At 47.0% G+C, this 23,043-nt stretch overlaps 1 protein-coding gene across 5 annotated transcripts in view; it reads right to left on the bottom strand.

Moving 5' to 3' along the window:
- Positions 1-23,043, bottom strand: part of sh3pxd2aa (SH3 and PX domains 2Aa) — a 101,297-nt gene that overhangs the window by 62,766 nt on the left and 15,488 nt on the right. For all 5 annotated transcript variants that reach the window (XM_080880445.1, XM_080880447.1, XM_080880446.1 and 2 more), the window contains 3 exons: positions 4,839-4,914; positions 2,976-3,052; positions 780-871 (listed from right to left, as the gene is read on the bottom strand). In XM_080880445.1, coding sequence (XP_080736571.1) covers positions 780-871; positions 2,976-3,052; positions 4,839-4,914 — 245 coding nt within the window. Of the gene's footprint in view, positions 1-779; positions 872-2,975; positions 3,053-4,838; positions 4,915-23,043 lie in introns of those variants that run through there.

Genomic DNA, 23,043 nt, shown 5'->3' with positions numbered 1-23,043 from the left:
TTAGTGCCAGCAATTTACAGTGTCTGCATGCACGTGTGTGTGCGTGTGTGTGTACTGCATAGACTAATCCAGGCTGGAGGCAGAGCAAACAAGCTGCTTTTCCTGTGGCGGCATCTCGGCTGTAAACCTGTGCAATCTAATCAACATGCTACGCTCAACTTCCTGTGTGGATTTGTAGTTTATTTGACCAAGAAACAGTAAAAACTTCCTGTTTCACACGAGTGTTTCTACGACAAACTACACGCTAATTAGCATGACCATCTAAATGATTTTAGCTTCCTTTGCCATGAAGTGTGTACAGTTAGCTACATGCTAATGCAGCGGATGGTTATCAAAATGTTGCTAATTAAACGACACATTTTCACTTTGCCAACAAAGTTAGTTATTCAGCTGCTTTAATAACACATTTAGCTTAGTGACAAACAATGGAATTGTCATACAGTAAAGCTAGCAAACAGTAGCTGATGTTAGCTACGCTCAGCTAACAGTGGCGCCACACATGACACCAGCTGGTCATGTGATTAAACCCCTGAAACATGGAGCAGCTGTGGATTTAAATGCTTTTACATTCGACTCTTCACCTTTGAGAGGAAGAGCGACACTTCAAGTTTCTATAATGCTGATGTCATAGCCCTCCTTTAAAAGTGATGCCAATCTAAGCCACACCCACTTTCACCTGGAAGGGTGTGTCAAGCTGATTCAGCTACAGAAATTAGCCAGCGGATTAGCCTATACAGAACCTGTGTGTGCGGTGTTTGTCCACAGTGTGCTTCACTCACTCCACGGGGGGGTTGACGTCCTCAGCCTTCGTCTCGAAGAAGCGCAGCACCTCTTCGCTCTGAGAAATCTGAGGAGGGAGTCGCACCAGTGCCTGCAGAGAGAGTGACAGTGAGCGCCTCTCTGAAGACGCTCCACAGTTTCATCCTCAGACTCTACCTGAGCTTGAAAATAAGTTTATTATATTAAACCATGACCTGTATAGAAACGATTAATGAAGAATCATACAGGAGAGACTTCAAAGCAAACCCTGATTCCTCCTTTCTCAGCTCTAAACGGGACAATAAATTACAAAACGCACATTATGTTGTATTCAGCAAGACTTGAAAACAGTGCTCGAGCTAATAAACTCATCAGAATAATGAGTAGAGTTAGAATCATCGGCATTCAGAGCCAGCGCCCCCTGCTGGTCAGTAGAGACACTGCAGGTCTAAGGCACCAGCTCTCAGACATACAGCAGATTGTTGGACTTCAATCTCTATAAAGCGGAAATATAGCAGAGTTATGTGCAGCTTGTATTTCTCCCACTGAGTGCTATAAATAAAAATAACATCAGTTTAAATTTAGATCTCTGTTTCTGGAGCAACTGTTTTATATTTACTCAATATAAGCTGAATGATGCAGACTACTGCATGTGTGTGCTTGGCTACACATCTGCAGAACACAAACACACAATCAATCACTGTTCATACACAGAAGCAGCCCGCAGTCAGAGACAGGATCACATGTCAGTCTAAATATCTATATTTAATGATGGGACTGGCTCCAGCTGCAGGAGTGACTCTCGTACAGCTCGGCGTGCTGGACCGTGAAATATACACAACATATGTACGGCGTAGGCTTTTTATTTAAATTGCCACAGTCTGAGCTGCCTTCATGTTTCATTCATCCGATCCTATATTATCCACAGTAGAGGCCACGTGCACCCGCAGCCGGCCGGGTTTCCACCCTGCAGGCTCCGGGGAGCCCATCCTTGGAGAATAATTTCTCTTCCTCTGTGTTTGCCTCATAAACAGGATGCAGGAAGTAAACAGTTCGGCGTGCTGGCTGAAAAACACCAGCTCGCTGTAGCAACTGTAAACACTGGAGCGCTTTAGGCCAGCAATGTTGTGGGGATGGAGCTGGACTCCCTCAAGGTGGTGTCGGAGAGGCGGATGCTGTCCAAGATAAAGACAATGTTGGATAACACCTCCCACCCACTCCATGACATGTTGGTCAGTCACAGGAGCTCGTTCAGTGAGAGACTGAGATTACCGAAAAGCACCACTGAACGACACAGGAAATCATTCCTGCCTGTGGCCATCTCCCTGTACAACGCATCCACTTAACACACTGTTTGCTGCTACAGCTACACATGTTTCTTTTCCAACTATTTATTTATAAGTGACTTATGTATGTATGTATGTATATATATGTATATATTGTACTATTCTTAGTTAGCGTATTGTCTGTCTTGTCTTAATGTTGGTTTAAAATGGAGCACTGTAACAAAAAATAATTTCCCCCAGGGATCAATAAAGTATTCTGATTCTGATTCTGATTTGGATAATGAAAAGGCTTTTGTGTGAACCTTCGCCTGTGCTGAGCTGAGGACCAGCTTCACTTCACATGTGTGGAACTGCTTCTTAAACTAGTCCCAATTACTGAGCTAATGCTGTGGGTAACCCTGCCTGACACAGGCGAGGAATACTGCTGCATAATTATGCGTGAGACAAACATCAGAGCCTGAATCTCCCTTCTGCTCGTGCAGCTTTGAGCCAAGAGGAAGGAAGGAAGGAAGAGGGGGAGGGCACGATGGAGGATTAAAAAAACTAATAAGAGTGGGAACAGGAAGTGATAAGGAAAGTCACTCTGGAGCTGCAGGACTACAAACGCTCGTCGCTTTTATGTTGATTTTGTTGCTGGAAACAAAACCAGCAAACGAGGGGAGGAGGTCGTTAGCGAGATGGACTTTAAAATAATGGAGGTCAGTTTAACCCTGGAGAACCCACGGGGTCAAATTTAACCCCGTGGGTTGCCTAGAAAACCAATGGGGTCGGCTCTGACCCAGTGGGTTCTCCAGGGTTAAGGTGTGCAAGTTTTATGCACCCCCCCCCCCCCGAACAGCGTGTGAAAGACAGCACGGATCGTGACCCTTGACCCCTGACAGGCTCGGGGATGCCCCCCCACAGACAGACGAGAAGCTGAGGGACGTTTACCCTGCAGTAGTCATCGATGAAACGCAGCCGCTTCATGGCCACGTCTCGCACATGACTCCTCCGGAACAGGATTTTGCCTGGAAGGGGAGGAAAGGGGACAAAAAATAATAAGGATGGAGGTGACGGCCAACAGAGGAAAGGAGAGTAAATACTGGAGACATGCACAGCATCCCTAAAAATACACATTTAGCTGATTCTGCAGAGCAGCCAAAGCTTCCTGTAATACTCAGACCTGTCAGGAGATGTCAGTAATGAATGACATCTCAGGCCCACACTCCAGCTGTGTCACCCCCCCACCCCGGCAGGCCCGGGGTCGTGCACTCTGTTGTGTGAGGAACCCTGGAATTACTGTTTAAAGGGGAATCCTCCAGCACAGACTTTAGTCCCATTTTCCCCGTGAGTTACAAAAACAGTGCAACGTTGGAGCTGGAGCAGCACTAATGTGATGTTACAGCAACAACAGCAACGAGGCTTCAGTCAACACTGTGACGCACACACACACACACACACACACACAGTAAAGAGAAGCAGACATTTTCAAATGCTAAATGCTGCATGAAGACATGCAGTGATACCAGAATATAAATGCAAAGATCATACAGTAACTTTCACTCAGTCGCACTTTTGTAAAGGATCCTTTTCAGTTGATCCCAGACAAATGAGCCAGAGGCCACAACAACATGACTGTTTCACTGCAGCCTGAAAAGTTTGACCTTAAACACCATCTAACTGCACATATTCTCTCTACAGAACCTGAAGCCTCCATGTTACCGTCTCTGGTCCTGTGCAGGTGTTTGAGCTTGAGCTGCCTCTGAGCCAACGAGGAGCTCAGCACACATTAAACAGCCGCTCACTGACCAATCGGCTCAGGGAAACAGCGTGATCATTAGAGAAGATCTCAGAGCTCAGTGTGGCGACAGGAGAATGGTTTGAAGCTAAGTGGACCTTATATGTTGAACGTATCCACAGTCCCTGCTGTGGGGCCGTGAGCCTCCTCTTGAATATAAACTAATTTAAACCCACTCACCGTGTGGGCTCCCAAACACTCTTGTTTTTACATTTATTTAATAATCTAATCTTTTTTGGCGCTTTTTGGCTTCCATACACAAAACAGTAGAAAAACTGCACGCCTGGTGATTTTTTTTTTTTATTGCTGAGCTCTGAAACTTAAACGTTGTCCTGCAACTTCAGACTGAAAGAGTCCATTAAGAGTCCGAGCTGAGCGTGCATCCGCAGACAGTCGGTTATGTTTGCATGTGGCGCCACTGGCTTTCTAGCAAAGTGGGAGGTTTGTGTTTGGTGGGTTTCTAGATTGGTTTTGTTTGTGAGTGTGAGGATGAGGAGGGTTGGGGGGGGCTATAAAGCTGATGCTGGGACCACGTGTTGGCCGCGGAGCTTAAACAGAGCGGTTACCAAAATAAACTGCTGTGAACACACAGAAGCCTTTTACTGCCTGAGCACACACAGAGCTGGAGAATCTACATGGAGGACACACACAGGCGGACACACACAGGCAGCATCGTGCCCACCGCTGCAGGTCACCATCAACCTGAATGTGACGGGTGTGTGTGTGTGTGCGTGTTGTCGATCTCTCACACACAGACACGCGAGCACAGCATAATCCAGTGATCACATTCATGCACGATCATAATGTGACTCAGACACTCTCCACATCCAAAAATGAACATCACACAGACGCACAGGCACGAAAACACAGCTGAGATTTGAAAGTCACAGATAATGCCTCATCAGCAGTAACACACACACACACACACACACACACAGACGCCCTGCGAGTGCCAGTCATACATTATTAATATGGGAGCCTGTTCAGATAACGAGAGCTCAGGAGCAGGCTATCACCTGGGAGAAATGGGATGATCCTCTTCTTCGGGTCTTTTTGCCCTCCCTCAATTGGGAACTTGTCGAGTATCTGCATCTGTGGAAACACGAGGAGAGGAAACGGCTTTAGTTTTATGTTCGGCTCAGCTTCACGTTTTAGGAATCATCTGCGTCTCTCCTGGGCGCGAGATAAGAAAGATCGATATCAATCTCGTGTGTCATGTCGAGTATAAACCTGAAGCCGGGAGGCAATTAGCTTAGCATAAACACAGCTAGCCAAGCTCTTTAGCTCAAATATATTCCTGAGAGCAGCTTCAGAGATCATTTTCACCGACACTGAGAAAAACCAAAGATAAACGACCCTGCATGAAATCATTCCAGGATGGCATTCCTTAAAAGCAAAACGTCTTAGACGTCAGCTTGAGTGCACGTTACTTTTTTGGCTCTAGTTATAGAGACAAACTGTTTCCTTATTTGTGAGCAACATTCAAAAATGTTTGACTGTCATTAATTATTTATATAGAAAAATGGGTTAGGCTCAGCCTCAGGCCTCTGCAGCAGTAAATCTTTAGCCGTGTGTTCATACAAGTAGAAATGCACATGATCTGCTGTGCATGTGTGGATGTAAAGACAAAACACCATGCAGGAGGAACACTGGGGGATAAAGAGTAACGCAAAACTGAACTTAAAGATTTAGATCAGTTATCCAAGACAATGACACACGATCAGAAAGAAAGTGGAGAGGCAGCTGATTTATTGTCACAAAGTTAATATTTATTAATCAAAGAAATCAACGAGGTGCTCACTCCTGTGTGCACACTCAGTCTCTCAAACACCATACAGTTGGGAAATGATGCAATGCTGTCACAGCAGCCACAAAAAGGTAAATGCTATAAACCAACCCTGGACATGAATTCAATTCACTTTTATTTATAATAAATGTATTTATTTGTATTCCAACAGCAGTTGCTTCAAGGTGCTTTTTGTTGTAAGGTGAAGACCCTCCAATCATATTACAGCAACATACAAGCAAGCAGTTGGCAACAGTGGTGAGAAAAAACTCCTTTTTAAAAGGAAGATATGAAGGTGAGCTAAAGTGCAGATGTAGGTTAAGACCTGACGCTGCCAAGTTTCTGTTTTGTTTCTATGCTATGCTAACCTAAGCTAAGCTAACATAAACACCCACAGCACAGGGTGGAGCCTATCCCAGCTACCACAGGGCTGGTAACCAATCAGGTTTAAGAAAAGAAAAAGACCAGCAGCAGTTAGCTTAGCATCACCACAGTAGTGTCTGTTCAACACATTAAGCATCTCTTTGTATCTGGTTAGCTGCTGGAACATGTTAGCAGCAAACTTATTGCTGATACCAAACTTCCTCCTCTGAGTCTCCCAAACAAAAAGAATGAAGGTAACTCTTAAATATGAAGTAAGAGAGTCTCAGTCAAAACAGTAACTACCTTTTAATCTACTAAAAACGCTTCTTTACCATCACAAAACGGTTTTTCTGCTCAGGGGTGATTGTGCATCATATCGAGCGTCACACCTCAGTCCCAAAGCTGCACGCTGGTATCAATAAAAAAAAACAAGTCCAGTGAGCCGGGGGTTCACGGGGGTCAAACCAGCATGAACGACATGAAGACGGCGAGAGAAGTGCTGACACCAGAGCAGGAGGTGCAGAGAGAGGGAGCGTGCAGAGCGAAGCATTAAGACAAAGAAAAAACAAAAACAGGAGAAAGCCAAGAGAAAGAGGAGAACGCAGCAGATTCCTGCTCTTTTCCACTCTTCAAATAGATCAATCAAGGTTAGAGAGAAAGCAAAAACAGCAGAGGGCAGATGCAGAGGGTGAGGAGGCTGCACAGCACTGCAGCAAACATCCTACAGAATCAGAGACAGAAGGAGCATGTGTGCACGTGTGTGTGTGCATGTGTGTGTGTGCACGGAGCATGTGTGCACGTGTGTGTGCACGGAGCATGTGTGCACGTGTATGTGTGTGTGTGCACGGAGCATGTGTGCACGTGTGTGTAGGGGGCTGAAGTCCATAAAGACGTATAACAGGCGATGGGAGCTGTCGGCCGTGTCTGTGTGTGATGGCTGAAAGCTGTAAGAGACCTCGGGGAACCGAGCGAGCAAACAGCCGGGTGGGTCTGGATGCAAGAAGATACCCAGAAAACACTCGCACTAATCCCCAGCGCCCACTCCGGAAACATCCGTCGCCTGATCCCATTTCCCCCGTCCATCTGTCAGTCTGCCTCCACCTTTTCATTGAATTCCTGTCTTATTTTTTCCCACTCATCCAATGACCATACCCAACTCTTTTCCTCTAACGCTGCCACGGCACTAAACGGTTTGGATCCTGCTCACAGGATCTGTGTCCGTGACACACGGATGGATGATGGACGGCCCCCAAACATTTCACCGATGCTGAACTCGCAGGTTTGAAGTGTGACTGTGCCACCGTTTCCACTTTCTTAATGAAGGCAAAGTTGTAAGGTGCTCACCTGCGTGCAGGTGCGACACACTGAGAGGACAGACGTAACCGTAAGGCTCGTCATGTCAGCTTTCCTTCTCAGTTCAACAAACTAATTACACCCCCACCCTCCTTTTCAAACTCTGCCGGTGCAGCCTGAACTGATCCACTCGGATCAAGGTCAGCTCATTACTCGAGACACTCTCCGGCTGGTCGAAGCTTGTCCTGAAATACACGTTTTCCTGTCGCCGCTGACAGATTCCTGGCAGGAGAGAGCGTGCTCACGACCTGCCGGGAGTTACAGGATCACCGAGGGAGAGAGAATGGTGAGAACAGGTGGGACGGCGGGGATCAGGTGACACAGCCACGGGCGCAACTGCTCTTTTACATGGATGCATGCACACAGGCTGCACGTGCACGGCCTGCGAGCGTGCTCGTTTGCAGCACGATAGCAGACGATCAGGAGTCCAGGTGGTAAAATTCCACTCTGAGGATGCCAAAAGAGAAAGGAAAGAAAGAAACACATCCACGCCAAACCATCGCTCCACTTCTCAGACTCCACTGTCTCCTTGGTAACCAGCAGAGAGAGAGTGTGAAGAAGAGTTGTGAAGAGATGTGATTGGATGATGCGGTGCAGCTCTGGACCACTGGTGTAAATGTTGGGAGTCAGGTAAAAAAAAAAAAGATTCTTCTTCGTCTCCCCTCAGAGTGAATCCAGGATGCGATGATGTAATGCTTACTGTCCGGCTCGCGCTGACGCTCGTCTTATTTCCACATTACCACATGAGCTAAAAGCATAAACGTGATCAGAGTGTAGGTACTGAGAGGAAGGTGGTCTGTAGTCCTGAGACGGCCTCGGGACTACGATTCAGCAGCTCTGGGTTTAGAGTCCAAAACAAAACCTTGAAAATGAAGCAGCACAAAAATAGCAGCCGAGCTCCTTCAGCGACGACATGATGACAACAACAACAACAACAACAATCTTTATTTATAGAGCACATTTAAAAGCCTTGGGCATACCAAAGTGCTTTACATAAAACAATAAAAAATAAAACAGTTCACACATTAACATCAAATACATAAAGGTAACGAATTATGTTCACAGATAAAGCCACCAATAAGAGTAAACTGCAGCACATAGGTTATAGCAAGGTAAGACTGTACCACCATGATAAAAGACACCAATAATGGAAAGAAAGCTGAGAATTTAATACAATAGGTCACTGCAAGCAAGCCAGCATTTAACTGGTAGAAAAGGCAAGTTTAAAAAGATATGTTTTTAGCTGTGATTTAAAAGAATGAATAGAATCAGACGCTCAGATGCCAATCGGGAGATTGTTCCACAGCTCCGGTGCAACTAGAGCAAACGATCGATCACCTCTAGATTTCAGTCGAGATCTGGGCTGAACCAGCAGCAACTGTGAGGATGACCTTAAAGCCCTAGCAGGAGCATATGGGTTTAAAAGTTCCTTAAGATAGCTTGGTGCAGTGTTATTGGTAATTTTAAAAGTAAACAACAAAATTTTAAATTGAATACGATATTTGACAGGCAACCAGTGCAGATCAGCAAGGACAGGAGTAATGTGGGCAAACTTCTTGGTTTTAGTTAGAATGCGTGCTGCAGCATTCTGAACTGTCTGTAATCTATGTAAAAGGGTAGAGTGGAGACCACAGTAAAGTGAATTACAGTAATCTAGCCTTGACGTTACAAAGGCGTGGATGAGCTTTTCTAGGTCTTTATACGGGATATAGCGCCTGGCCTTAGAAATAAGGCGAAGCTGGTAAAAACTGGATCTGACAACAGCAGACACTTGTTTATCAAGTGTAAATGACATGAGTGGGGTCAGTCCCACTTTATACAGAAAGCCTTTATCAATGACTCTGCTTGTGTTTCCCATCGTGACTTTAACGTCAGGCGTTCTAAAAGACATTTCATACATCTATGTGAAAAGACAGACTCCTGCCTTCCAAACCCAACAATGCTGAACGGCTTTACCAATGTTTGTGTGTGTGAGGGTGTGGCTACTTCTCATACCACGACGAGCATGTAGGCCATGGAGGAAGACTCTGTACTGACACAGGAAAACACTGGACAAAGCACATCGGCTGGAGCAGGGGTGGGGACCTCCAGGCCTCGAGGGCCGGTGTCCTGCAGGTTTAGATGCGTCCTTGATCCAACACAGCTGATTTAAACGGCTAAATGACCTCCTCAGCATGTCTTGAAGTTCTCCAGAGGTCTGGTAATGAACTAATCATGTGAGTCAGGTGTGTTGACCCAGGGTGAGATCTAAAACCTAATCACTGATGGTCACAGCCACAATATTAGACATGTTTAACTAACACACGTGAACGCTGACGGCTCGTGCTGTGCGTGAGTGAAAGTAAACCGTCCACCATTAATGACACCGGACTACACCTGTGGGTAAGTGAAATATCCACTGAGTTATTTTGCCTCTTTTTAGGATGACGGCAAACAGAACGCATATAGAAAACTAACATTTATCATCAACAGTCTCTAATAATCAGGAGAGTCTGTGTGCGCTGATTGCACGAGAATTTCCACCAATCAGGGACCCACAGGGCTGACACGTGCAATGGCTGAATTCATAAAAACATGAAGGCAGTTTGAATTTTGTAGAGCCGCAAACATCGCTGTCCATCTTTGATTTCCACACAGTCACTGAGGAAGTGTAGCTTATTAAACTTTGCCTATAAAAGGAGAATTCAGTCCTCTTCCCCCAATTCTGTTCTACAGCTAACAAACAGAGTCAGAAAATCGAGATATTTAGAAACATATTTGGATGCACTTCAGCCTCTGTGGCTGGCATAGAGACGCAGGACTGGACTGTTCTCGAAAATGAACTGGTCAGTGATGAAAAGGCTCCAGTAATACATTTGTTTCACCATGATTCAACTGTTTATTCATTCATGTAGCCGACTAAAGAAAAAAATCATATAATGTGCTCCATCATTTTGTGACTAAAACAGAGACAAAGCAGGAAGATGTAACTGTAACCAGCAGAGGTTGCTCATCTTATCCACATGAAACCTGAAGACGTCTGTCTCTGAAAACATGGAAACATCCACCTTCAAGAGAACGTTCCAGCTCAGCGTTTGGTCCACGTAGCTTCAGCAGCGACACAGTTATTATAAGAGCGCTTTAGTCTCAGTTCAGCTTCACTGAGGAACGACGGGGCTCAGAGACTAACAGCAGCTCTGCTTCATGCACATGTGCTAAGAATAGAGCCGCTCTGTAAGGAGCTGTGAGAGTCACTTGGCACAAACTTGGGGGATGCCACAGCGCCATTACAGCCAACTGATGCCTCACTTCCTGTTGTGGGTTTACCCCGAGCTCTGCAGGAGTGGAACAGAGTGGAATGGAAACACACACACACACGAACTTCTGGAACAACTCATGACTGTCCTGACAAAGCAACCATATGATCTGCTGAGTGAGGCCGCAGGCTCGAGCATGCTTCTCCTCACTGGCGAGCGCACGATAAGGTCGCTGCTCTCGCTGTCGTGTCAGTATGCAAACATCCCGTCACAGACAAAGTCAACATGCCGGCGCTCGCTTTTACACCCCGGAGCTGTCAGATTCCTTCTGCTCATTCCCAGATTTTATAACTCGGACGCTACCAGAGAAGCTCGCCATGACTCACAGTTCAAAATAATCCTTATGTACATGAATGCAACACTTTGTTTGTTTAACTGTTTGAAACAAGCTCCTCCTTCTTCAAGCCAACCCTCTTCTGATTGGCTGCCCCTCCCAAACAGAAGCGAGCAGTGTGTAACCTGAGCTTTTGGGTCAAATGTCGACCTCATTAATTGAAAATCTGGACGTGTTTAATAAAAAGATTCACCATTATGACAGAAAACAAGGAGAAACATGGCGGGTCTCCATTAGAGAGCCTCCTGAAATCTTTATTTCATCACAGCTCGAATCCAACGAGCAGAAACTAATGGAGCACATGAATCAAGCATGAGCATGCATTAGCACCCAGCAGTGTTCAGTTTCAGAGAGGCAGATGTCTCCGATTGTGGAGGGAAGGCGTTCCTTTCCAACCACAATCACTCACAGTTGTGTCTCTAAACTTAGACCGGCACCCTGGCAGCAGATCCGGACAGATCGCTGCCCGCGGTGGGCGCATTAGATCAGGTCGGAACATGATATGCTGGATTCCTGAACGCTTTAAGCAGCGAATGCATGCGTGGGAGTAAGGCGGGGGGCTTGGATTTGTCTCAGAGTTGAGGCTCTGTTCATGAATATGTCGACGCCGCAGGGTGTTTAACCCCACGTGGCGAGCCGGGCTCCCCTCGCTTTCAGTACGACAACAGGTGCAGACGTGTGTTGATGTTCGTCCATCTGCAGTCGCTCTGTCATCACTGCCCAACCCCGGGCTGCAGGGCCCGCTGTGAGCTTTGGAACAAGGCTCGAGAAATGGACTCTGACCGGGAAACTCCCTCACTGGAATGAGATCCTGTTTTCTCTAGAGGATGAACCGGGATTCCAGCTTATCTCAACTCCTTGTGGCATCTGCAGTCACACAAATACTCACAATCAGACCAACAGGAAGACCTCTAATCTTTGCAACATTAAAGGGCTTCAGACAGCATCTTTCTGCCTCTTCTGTAGTCTCACATGAGCACCAAGCATCGTGTCTCTAATAACGCTGATATAAAAATGTTAGCTTTGAGTCATATTCCTGCACGCTGCGCTGAAGCATGTTTGCAGTTTTAGGAAGCTGTGCGAGGTGTAACGTCTGCAGGTCCCTCACCAAGCTTAGGTAGCATACAGACTAAGTTTCTATGAGTTTTTAGCAATTAATCAACATCAGCTCAATTCAGTTTTATCTTATTAGCACCCAGCGCTGAGAGACACGCCAACAATCAGCGTTTGGCGACAGAGTCACTCTGAGAGCAGATGTTTCTAATTTTAGCATCATCCTGTCAATGATTGGAAGCGGTCCTACATTTGTTTAATGCACGTGTTGAAGGACATATCCCAGTCGCCGAGGTTCCTCCCAGTGTTCCTGGAAGCCGGGGTAAAGCCACCCAGAGTCGGGATGTAGGGCCAAATATAATCAGCTGTCAGCTTTGTCAGAATCCAGAGGAAGAGGACAGCCCACTGAGGTTTAAAGCTTTCATCTCTGCAGTTTTAATCAGCCAGGAGTTTGTCTGGTCATGTGACAAAAAGACCGTTTAAAAAATCTCTCCCATCTATGATTTGACCTCCGAGCTGTGGAGACGTCGTGTAACTGGTTCATATATCAATGCTTCCCTTTTTAAAATCACTGAATGCCGGTATCGGCCTACAAACATCGGCTATCCGTCAGACTCCAGTAGTTACTGGTTTAGCTGGTTTTAAAGATCAGCAGGTGAACGTGCGGCCACAAATTCCGACTGAAACTTTGACTATTCGGCGCACTTTACTCTGAAGATGAAGTGGGTAATATCATCCGAGCACTCGTGAGCTTGACTGCCAGTTGTGTCAACTCTGTGCTGGAGGAGAAGCTTGGCAGAAAAATGCGGTTTGTGAGGCACTCGAACAATCCGCACGCCTCTCCGTGTCGATCTCAAGAGTTCGGCACGAGTAGCGGTGTTAAGGTTCAGAGAAGTGGGTGCTTCGCTCACAAACGGCCATTAAAAATACATTAATCACAGACATAAAACAGCATTTGCTGTGAAAACCTCTGAAGACCGAGTCGGTGCGCTGAGTGCGAAGGAGAATGAAAAGAAGCTGTTTGCTTTCCCCCTCACAGGGTTTATTTTACCGGCGTTTGAGCTGCGACGACTTGACGTTTAATCCATAATAAAAAGCAGTTTTGAAGGGCAAAATTAATCAGAGTGACTATTTTATCCTGCGAGCTCTGCCCTTTATTTGCACCCAGCAGTTTAACCTCCTTTCACATTTAATAGAGGCACCGGCTAAATGCTCCAGTGGCATTTTCAGGCCAGTCATCGCTTCAGCAGCCTGGCTGAGTCCTGCGGAGTAAACCAACAATATCTTTGCTCTTTAGAGCAGCTGCAGCCTCGGTCCAGGACGAAGAACATGGGCGTGTTTAGTTTGGGTTAAGAAAGTAGGCCAGCCAGCTTACAGTTACACTACAGGCAGAGAGGAGAGGCCCTCACCTGAGCCAGAGTTCAGCGCTAATAAAGCAGCTGAGGACCTAATTTAGCCGTGCTGGCGGTCTCCAGAGTTTCCGTGCTGACAGCCAGGACCGACCTCGGGCGGCGTGGCTAAACCTCATTCTCCTCCCTACGGGGTGAATCGGTGTGTGTTGGTTCTCAGTGCACTCCATGGCTGAGGGTGGGGATGGTATATGAGACGTGAGGTTTGGAATACAACCACGAGTGGGCTGAGAGAAGCAGGAGGCAGAAAATACTGGAAACCAAGTGGGAGAAACCAGAAAAATGTGGATTCGAATTAGCCGTCCCTGATTGGTGCCAAGTTATTTATACACAAGGAACTCGTGGAGAGGATAAAAGTCCGTTTTATGTGAAATCAAACTTTGTGTTTTACACATTCGTGGACTTGGTGCCGTGAACTAATACCAACCCTGCTGCTAATGTCCACCAGTGGTCACGCACAGCACGCCAACGGAAAACAAATCTCACTGAGACCAGGATTATAACTGTGCTTGTAAAACCAGTTGCTCCCATTCATGAGAACTGGGCAAGGTTTCATATCGTTTGCATAATTTTTGTGGTGTTGAGTAATAGTTGGAGGTTTTTTGAAGGTCTGTCACGGTTTTCTCTGGACTTTGGCTGCTTTTTCACTCAGTGAGTCCTCGAACCATAAAAAGGCTCCAACTCAGAAGATCAACCAACGAGTCTACACACAAAGCTGGCAAAGGTTTAATTCTATCTTTAGGCTCTTTGTTACGAGAAGCCAAAAACACATCATTCATTTCCATTTCTTTAGCTGAAACTATGAAAAATGCCAAAGATAACACAGTCTGACAGGCATAAAATAGCATTTCTGCAGAAGCACGGTGACTGCAGAAGTGCTATTAGCTGCAAACTTGGTCTCAGCACGGTGTGCAGCGTGTCCATACAGAACAGAACAAGTGACAGAGCTACAAAAAACTACAGCACATGAATAATATCTAAAAATCACATCATAAAGAAAACAGAGACCTGACGACTGATCTGTTCCTTCAGCTGATCCATCTACTGCTCACTGAAGCCTCAACAGAAATGTCTGCGTGGCTTGGACACAGAGAGCAAAGGCTGAAGTATGAAACTTACACAAGAACTGAGGGAGCAATCAACATGTAAGGAGGGTCGTGAGCGAGGTACAGCAGCAGCTGCCTGCAGACATCGCTGAAACACGGTGGAGGCTCGGTCACGGTGCAGGGCTGCACTTCAGCCAGAGGTGCTGGAGAGCTCGTTAAAGTTGAAGGAATCATGAACCTGAGAAAATACCATCAGATTCTGATCCAGCATAAAATTCATCACGATGATCCCAAACACACATACTAGTCACGGATCAGCTTCGTCAGAGCCCAGACTTCAGCATCATGAAGCAGTGACGGATCATCGTGACAGAGAACAGAACAAGAAGGCAGAAACATCCAAAGAACGTCAGTCCAAAACTGTTCCTGAACTACTCCTAACTATTCCTTCCACGGCGTCCTCAGAAACTTCCAGCTGTGCTGCAGAATAAAGGCGTTCAAACCAAATATCGACTTTTCTGTTTTTGCCTCTAACAGTGGATTTTCATATATATTTGCTCCTGTTTCAGCACATCCATGCACCTATGCCTCGTGCTCAGAGCAAAATATAAAGAAATTAGAGGTGCTTGAGCCTTTTGCACAGTACTGTAGCTGTGTGTCTTAAACCATAGAAGAGGCAGCACACCACATCAGGTTTCCAATAGTGAAACGTTTAATCAATGAATACTAAAACTTACTATCCTCAAACAGGTGAGACCATCACGCCAAAGCTGCAAAAATGTGCATGCATATTTCCGTGCATTAAAATGTAAACGTTTGTTATTACGCAGCGGTAACACTTTTGCGTTGCTGTTTCATTTGCACGCTCACATTTTTACTATTTCCTTTTAGGGACATAATTAAGTCCATAGGGTCAGCCTCCAGAGGCCAACTTTCCAAGTGTAAATGGTATCATGGTTTGCTAAAGGGCTTTAATTCAAAGGTCTTTTATTTCCTTTAAAGCTCCTCCTGTGTCTGCACTATAAAATGTAATCCGGCTGAGATGGAGAGTTCCCCGCGGGGTTAAACTGGATCACGCCGTAACAGAAAGACTGCCTGGGTAATCAGGAGAAAACGCCAGCAACTCAGGCGTCACGCATACACCCACATGCAAACGTGTGCATGCACGTCCACGGACACGCAAACTGACGAGACGTGCGCCGAGTTGGCGAAAGCGCTCGACCCCGAGAGTTTGGAAGCTGCGCTGGATCGGCTGGGGAGGAGATAGGAGGGTGCACAGGTGGTGAAGGTTGAAGCCAGGGAGGCGTTTTTGCAGAGAGCCAGAGACGGGTGAAGAAAACAGATGTGCAGGCAGAGACGCAGATCGACAAGTCGCAGGAAGTTGATGTGAACGAGGAGTGTGAGGCAAACGAAAAAGGGAGACGACGGCGTGAGAGATTTTCTGTTATCTCTGTGCTCCTCTACCTCCACCTCTCCCACGTGTCCTATCCTGCCTGCTGTTTACTCAGTCCTTGTTTATTAAGCTACAGGCAGCGAGATAAAGCTGTGCTGGGACCGGCCACCGATACTGCAGATAAGGAGCACTGTGAGAACTTCAGTCCTGGATTCAGCACAAGTTTGTGTTTGGAATGACTGATGGGAGACGTTCCAGGCGCTAGCAGAGCGTAGATGGCGTCAGATTAAGGAAGCACGCTCGATTTACTTTCAAATACACAGGATTGGGCTGAGGTTTCCTTTAGCACCTCTGTCAGTGCGCCCCAGGGCAGCTGTGGCTACAATGTAGCTGCCATCACCAGTGTGTGAATGTGTGTGTGACTGAATGTAGTGTAAAGCGCTTTGGGGTCCTTAGGGACTAGAAAAGCGCTATATAAATACAGGCCATTTACCATTTTTACCATTTAGCACGTTTATAGCATTAAAGGGCAAACAGCAGACTGTGTCGGGCATATTTGAGCCCACATTTTAAAACTAAAAAGAGCGAATCTTAGTAACAACTGAGGAGGCCTGATGTCACTAATTTGCAGGACACACTGTGTGGCACATGGATGCACATTCCTGCTATGAGCTCCTGAGTAAATGAGAGACTGAGCACAGTCCTCGGTTAATGAGTCGTGAGTGATAAATCGTTAGCGTATGAATCCTGAATAATCTCCTTTCTGACTCTTGGAATTATCATAATTTACAAATGTGCTTAATGTTTTATTCAGTGCGACTTTAAACGGGCGCATAAACTCCACTGCTCTGTGACGCCGCAGGACCGCAGGTACTGCCCCCTGGTGGCCATTAAGAAGAACGTGATGTTAAGTCATGCTAACGGCATCTCCAGGCTGCAAAGTGTTATTAGTGACGTTTTGACCACGAGTGGTGCATCGTTTTTATGCGTGGGCCTAGTTTATCACAAAGAGCAGTCCTGCGCCAGCCTTGCTGGGCCTCGTGCTCACTGGTTCAACCTTAAATAAGATCTCAGTCTCTTAGTTTGGCTCACAGTTCCACTCATATCTCTTCTGGGGAATCGTCCACTATCACAGCGATTTGAAGTGTAGATGTTACCGTGCCGTCCTTTGGCCCCGGTGACGCTACTGCCAGTCGCTCCGCTTCCTCGCTGCATTTATTACTGATTGGACGGGAGCCGAGTCCAACCCACCAATCAGTGGGTCCTCCTAGTTGCTGCCCTATTTAAGCCCAACAGGGCTGTGACTCAGGGTGGGCTGTGATTTAATGTGAGCAGTGCACCTTCTGCCTGTGATTCAGTTCATAAATGCTACAGGCAGACACTGGGAGGATGTGTTCTGCTAACAGGCAGATACTGGGAGCAGTTACTCGCTGCTGCCTGAGGCTGGGCCGGGTTTAGACACACACTGCACACACACCAGGAGCAAAGGCAGTGGTGCTTTCTTCCTGGCGAGGAGTCAGCAGGTTGTAGTTTAGTCATCCTGTGAGCTGGTTGCTTTACTTCCTGTCTTTGATTTAGCAGCACTCTCAGGCCCTTCAGTTTGTCCCCTTCTTGCTTGTGGACATTAAACATCGCCACCAAAACCAACAACATCTGGTTGCACGTCGGTTCTCTCTCCCCCAACTCAGCTGGGACCCGTTCCTGCAAACATTCCCACCATCTGGTTCCTGAAGCGAAGCGGCTTCCCGGCAGCGCGTGAAAGATGCATCTATCCATCTTCTAGATGATCTCTCTGGGATGCATCTTCAGTGATCTGCGGTGGTGGGGTCACGGGGGGGTTAGTGTCTTTAAACATTACACCCAGCCGGGATTAATCAAGCCCCGGCTTGCATCCCACCAGCAACCAACCACAGATCAAGTCTCCTCACAGACTGAGGCCCTGATTGGCTCAGTCGTTGGAGGATTTTGCAGAATGGCGTTCCTGCAAAGCCTCTCTGAGCACTTTCCAGTCTCCTTCCACCAGCTCCTGGTTCTTCTTGCTTGGGCACCAAGTCCCAGATTGTTTGAACACACTCGTTGCTTCAGATGGGCCAAACCGTCTTCCTCCACGTCTCAGTCTCACCAGTAGCCGGAGTCATGTTTTATACTTCATGTGTTTATTTTTCACCCCACTGCTGATAACATGTTGTTCAGTCACTGAACAGTGAAAGCTGCTCTGTGCTCAACAATATCCGGACATACAGAGAACGCCACCCGCCCTCTCTGAACAACAGACGCCGCAGGAGTGTAAAATAAATACTGTGTGATTCACCAAACGGTGAACAGAGGCTCGTCATTCTTGGGCAAAAATGTAATGAAATAGCAAAAAGAACCTTGAGCAACTTCTTTGTTCAAAGCTCAGCGTGAAGCTGCCGGAGCTCTCCCGAGTTCTCATCGAGTCTCCTTCCGAGCTCAGCGGCGGAGAAGAAACACAAACCTGACCAGCTGAGCGTGGAGGAGAGAGAGGAAAGAAAAGCAGAGTGAGACAGCCGACTGTCAGCTACCACATACATCGCAGGTAACAGGCAGCAAAGGAAACAGAGGAAGCACACTGTGGGAACGTGCAGAGGCCTTTATCTGCAGGCTGCCTGCGTATCTAATCAAATATTGCAAACCGCTGCACAGAAACACAAAACTACTGTAAAAACAGAGCTTTACGTCTGCACTGACCCCTGAGTCGAGCCACAAAATGGCATGAAAACAGAATAAGTGACAGACGTGCAGCCATCAACTCCCAGCATGCACTTCATGCTGCCAGTGTCTGGGAGCGAGAGCAATCAGAAGCGAGTGAGGACACAGAAACAGTTAACCGGCTGTTTGCTGGTGACGACACACAGACGCTGGCGTTGGGAGGCTTTGTGCTCATTATAAAGGCTACTTCACGTTGCCTTCAGCTTAACCACGCGGAGCATTTCTGCTCAGCACGGACGCTTCGTGTTTCAGGTCGACTGTCGCGCTTCCTTCTGCCGCCTCTCTCGCTCCTTGAAACACTTCCAGTCACACTGCTGACTTTTTCAAGCCACGGAAACGTCCCACAAACAAATGAACTGTGCTCATTCATCCTAAATTTAGCCCCTCTCCCGACCGCTTCGCTGTGACTGTGGGAAACGCTGCATACTCCCCCCCCTCTGCTCTGGGTCCAGTGAGGACCCGGCCTGTAGCCGTCTTCTCAACTGCTTGATTGTAACTCAGAGGGACACGTCCAGTGTTTGGCGTGTAGGTGTCCTTCCTTTGCCTCTCTCTTTTCTCTCAGGCGCACACGCCCATAAATAAAATAAAGCAGCCTCGACCTGAAACAATGGGCTGAGTTACAGTTCGTCCACAAAGCACCTCAAGGACAACGAGGCTGAGCTAGCGCTCTGTCCATTCAGCAGTTTGTCCTCGAGGATGGCATACCGATAACGCCTCGCGGTCTAGACACACGTTTCCATCAAACGGCCCACATAGAGGTTAGAGATTCACGAGTCAGTGACCTTCTTTGTAAGCGATTTGACCACAGCGACTGTGTAATTTGCTGTGCTGAATATATACGCGCTGCCGTTTTACCAGAAACCTGCTGCTAGCATCTGTTAAGCTGCTTCCAGCCTTGAGACTCAGCAACTAATAAAAGGGATTTTTGGAAAGCCGTAGCATGAAAACCTCCCTGAGCCGCACATTCAGTAGCTGTAGGGAAGCTCGTGCGAGTGCGGACTCGGACGAAGAAGAAAAAGAGTGCTTGTGAAGGCGCGTGCCGACAGAGTACAAATGAAGAGCCTCGTAAAGGCGTGAGTCAGAGGCCTCCTTTCACATGGAGAGCCACGCCACAGCTTTAAATAGACAAACTTCAGCAGAGGCCCAAGGACACCCGGAGCGCCATCACCCGCTCCTCACGGCTTCCTGGAATACAAAAGGCCGCTTTGTAAAAAGTGACCTCGAAGAAACGCAGATGATCAGAATACTCATGTCTTCCGTCTGCATCACTGCGTCAGTACCGTCACTTACCGTTAAAGCTTTTGTTCCAGCTCTCCACTGCTTCATCACCTCGTCATCATCATTCCACCTTTCCTCCCGGGACCGCTGGCTGACCCGGGCTGCTCCCTGTCCCGGTTTCCTGATGATTAACTCGGGCACTTCTGCCAGAGCTGCTCACGAGTCAGGTCTGAGTCAAAACCACATCCGTGCAGCCAGCAAGAGCCAGTCAGTGAGGAGGACTGGTGCACATGTATGTGCTTATGCTTCAGGTATGTGTGCTGGAGGCTTCAAAGTGAACGCATGTGGCATCACAGCCCTGCGCCCGACCAGGACGAGTGGAAACACTGTCAATGACTCTGCCACCAAGCAGAGCCCAGCGAGCTGTGAAACACAAAGTTTAGCCCAACTATTTATGACGACTTGGGGTTTTAGTCGTCCTGATGAATGTGAGCTGGTCGAAGCTGAGGCGTCGGCGTCTGCAACAGCAACAAGCTTCACCGGGACATCGAGCAATCATACTGAAGGAGATGCGAGCTGCTACTTTCAAGATGACGGAGCTTCTCCATCTCTGAGAGTCGGCCCAGACACCACTGGGAGGATGCTGGTTTGACAGCCCACATCAGCCCTGCTCTTTTACTGGTTGGACACCAATCACAGCATTAATCAGTTTGGCAAACTGGTTCCAGATAGTGAGGGCAGCTAGATTAAAATGCTATGGCAAATCAATAGTGACGTCTGTGACTTCCATCAGCAGCAGTTTATCTTTGACTCTTTTCATTATTTAAACATAAACGCCATCGAGTGAAATGTTAGGAAACGCCAAGCTCCAGCCAGAAGAAAAACACCATCCAATAAAGTGACACTGGATGGACGAGGTGGCAGACGGAGGTAAAACCTTTTCTCTAAAGAGTGTGGGATCCAACACACTCCTAACAGAGTGAAAGTGCAGAAAAAATGGTTCCCTCCAGGGCAATTCTGGCAACACTTTGCACTAATATATTCGTTCTATTATCCGTAAATGACTTCCTTTTTCACAGAGGGACACAAAATAGCACGAATATGGCTCCTATTATTTTTACCTTAACACATTCTCTGCGCTGTGCAGACAGAAGCGCTTTGAAACCGAAGGATTTGTGAACTTCAGATTCAGTTTTCTCAGAGTTTTTGGCTACATTCAAACCACTCTCCATGTGTCTAATATCAAAGCAGGTGAGCTTCACTGCCCGTGCATTCAGCACAACATAAAGAGCCTGTTTCCGTGACTCATCCTATACAAAGTCAGTCAAAGCAACATCTGTGGTCCCTCTCATTTGGATGGCAGCCTGGAAGCGGGGCCAGTGTTTCCAGGAACACAGCCCGGTCTGGTTATTACTAGGAAACTGTCTTGGAATCCCAGCGGTGTTTGCCAAGGATTTGGTTAAACTGCTCTCCGGCAGTTTTCAGAGCTCCAGTCTGTGTTTTTCTCCCTTACGGTTACAGCAAGGCGGCTTAAAAGCAGCGGGGACCCCGCAGCAGATAAATGTTTGGACAGGAGAGGCTCCAGGTCTCACTGGAAACAATGAGATCAAAAAAGCTCCATCAAAGCCACCGAGAGAGATCAAAGTCCGGCAGGGAGAACTTCACTCTGAGTGCAAACACCGACAGAGACGAGGATTAGAAAGCTGGCCTGTCACTGCTGCCAGCGGTGGTTTTATTCATGAATGTCACCGTGGAAATGGAAACATCAGGAGGGGAGCCGTGCTGGAGCTGATGCACTGCAGTGTGATTTAAAGACGGCATCTGGTAAATGTTTGAAATATTTACCAGAAGATTCTTCACAACAGAGCTGACTGAGAAGCAGCCAAACTCTGTTGACACGACTTTATTTGACTCAATGAAGGAACCGAGTTAGACGACCTTTGCCCCCGTGACATCTCACATACCTAACAAAATCAATCGTGCTGCTGCTGACGGAGTCATTTTGTACAAAGCTATCCAGGAACCATTAAGGCTCATTAGTTTCCTCCCAGGCAATTTGAGGACCTCGCTGTTGTAGAAGGCGAGGTGAATATTAGAGGCATGAATCACCAAACACCACATCAGTACAAAATGATTATCATTAATAACTGTTTTAGAAAATAGGAAAACTTCTCTCACTGTCACTAAGACCTGATATAAATGCTGCCATAAGAAGGAGCCAGTCTGCCATCAGTCTGCCATCAGTCTGCCATCAGTCTGCATTCAGTCTGCATTCAGTCTGCATTCAGTCTGCATTCAGTCTGCCATCAGTCTGCCATCAGTCTGCCATCAGTCTGCATTCAGTCTGCATTCAGTCTGCATTCAGTCTGCCATCAGTCTGCCATCAGTCTGCCATCAGTCTGCCATCAGTCTGCCATCAGTCTGCCATCAGTCTGCCTTCAGTCTGCCTTCAGTCTGCCATCAGTCTGCCTTCAGTCTGCCTTCAGTCTGCCTTCAGTCTGCCTTCAGTCTGCCATCAGTCTGCCTTCAGTCTGCCTTCAGTCTGCATTCAGTCTGCATTCAGTCTGCATTCAGTCTGCCATCAGTCTGCCATCAGTCTGCCTTCAGTCTGCCTTCAGTCTGCCTTCAGTCTGCCATCAGTCTGCATTCAGTCTGCATTCAGTCTGCCTTCAGTCTGCCATCAGTCTGCCATCAGTCTGCCTTCAGTCTGCCTTCAGTCTGCCATCAGTCTGCATTCAGTCTGCATTCAGTCTGCATTCAGTCTGCCATCAGTCTGCATTCAGTCTGCCAATCTACTGCTGAATGACGCCAAGTTAGAAATTAATGCAATCTGTTTCTGATATTTCAGCAATTAGCTGTGATAAATCCACAGTCCACTCACGTCCCCACAGGTACAATCGCCACAAATGTGCCGTCTGAGGCTACTTATGGCATTTGTGGACATTTAAGAACCAGAAAGGAACACGTTTTTAAAAAGGTGCGTATTTGCACCACATCTTGCACAATCTGTGATCTCTGTGTTTGGCAAAATACACAAAGACATTGGATAAATATTATTTTCACTGTTAGAGTTGCAGGTTTAATCACAGACTGTAACTAGTTTTGCCACCAAACCAAAAAAACTGTCACCAGAGGTTCGAGTACAAACCACAAAGGTGTGAATAAGTCCACCTACACAAAGTAGTGCCTCAGAGGGCCGCTGTTCAACCACTACAATGAGGAACTTTGTTCTTTCTGAGT

The sequence above is a fragment of the Rhamphochromis sp. 'chilingali' genome, assembly GCF_963969265.1.
Source record: "Rhamphochromis sp. 'chilingali' genome assembly, chromosome: 4".
Classification (NCBI taxonomy): Eukaryota; Metazoa; Chordata; class Actinopteri; order Cichliformes; family Cichlidae; genus Rhamphochromis; species Rhamphochromis sp. 'chilingali'.
Note: the sequence above shows the minus strand (reverse complement) of the source record. Positions and strands in the feature narration are given on the sequence as shown.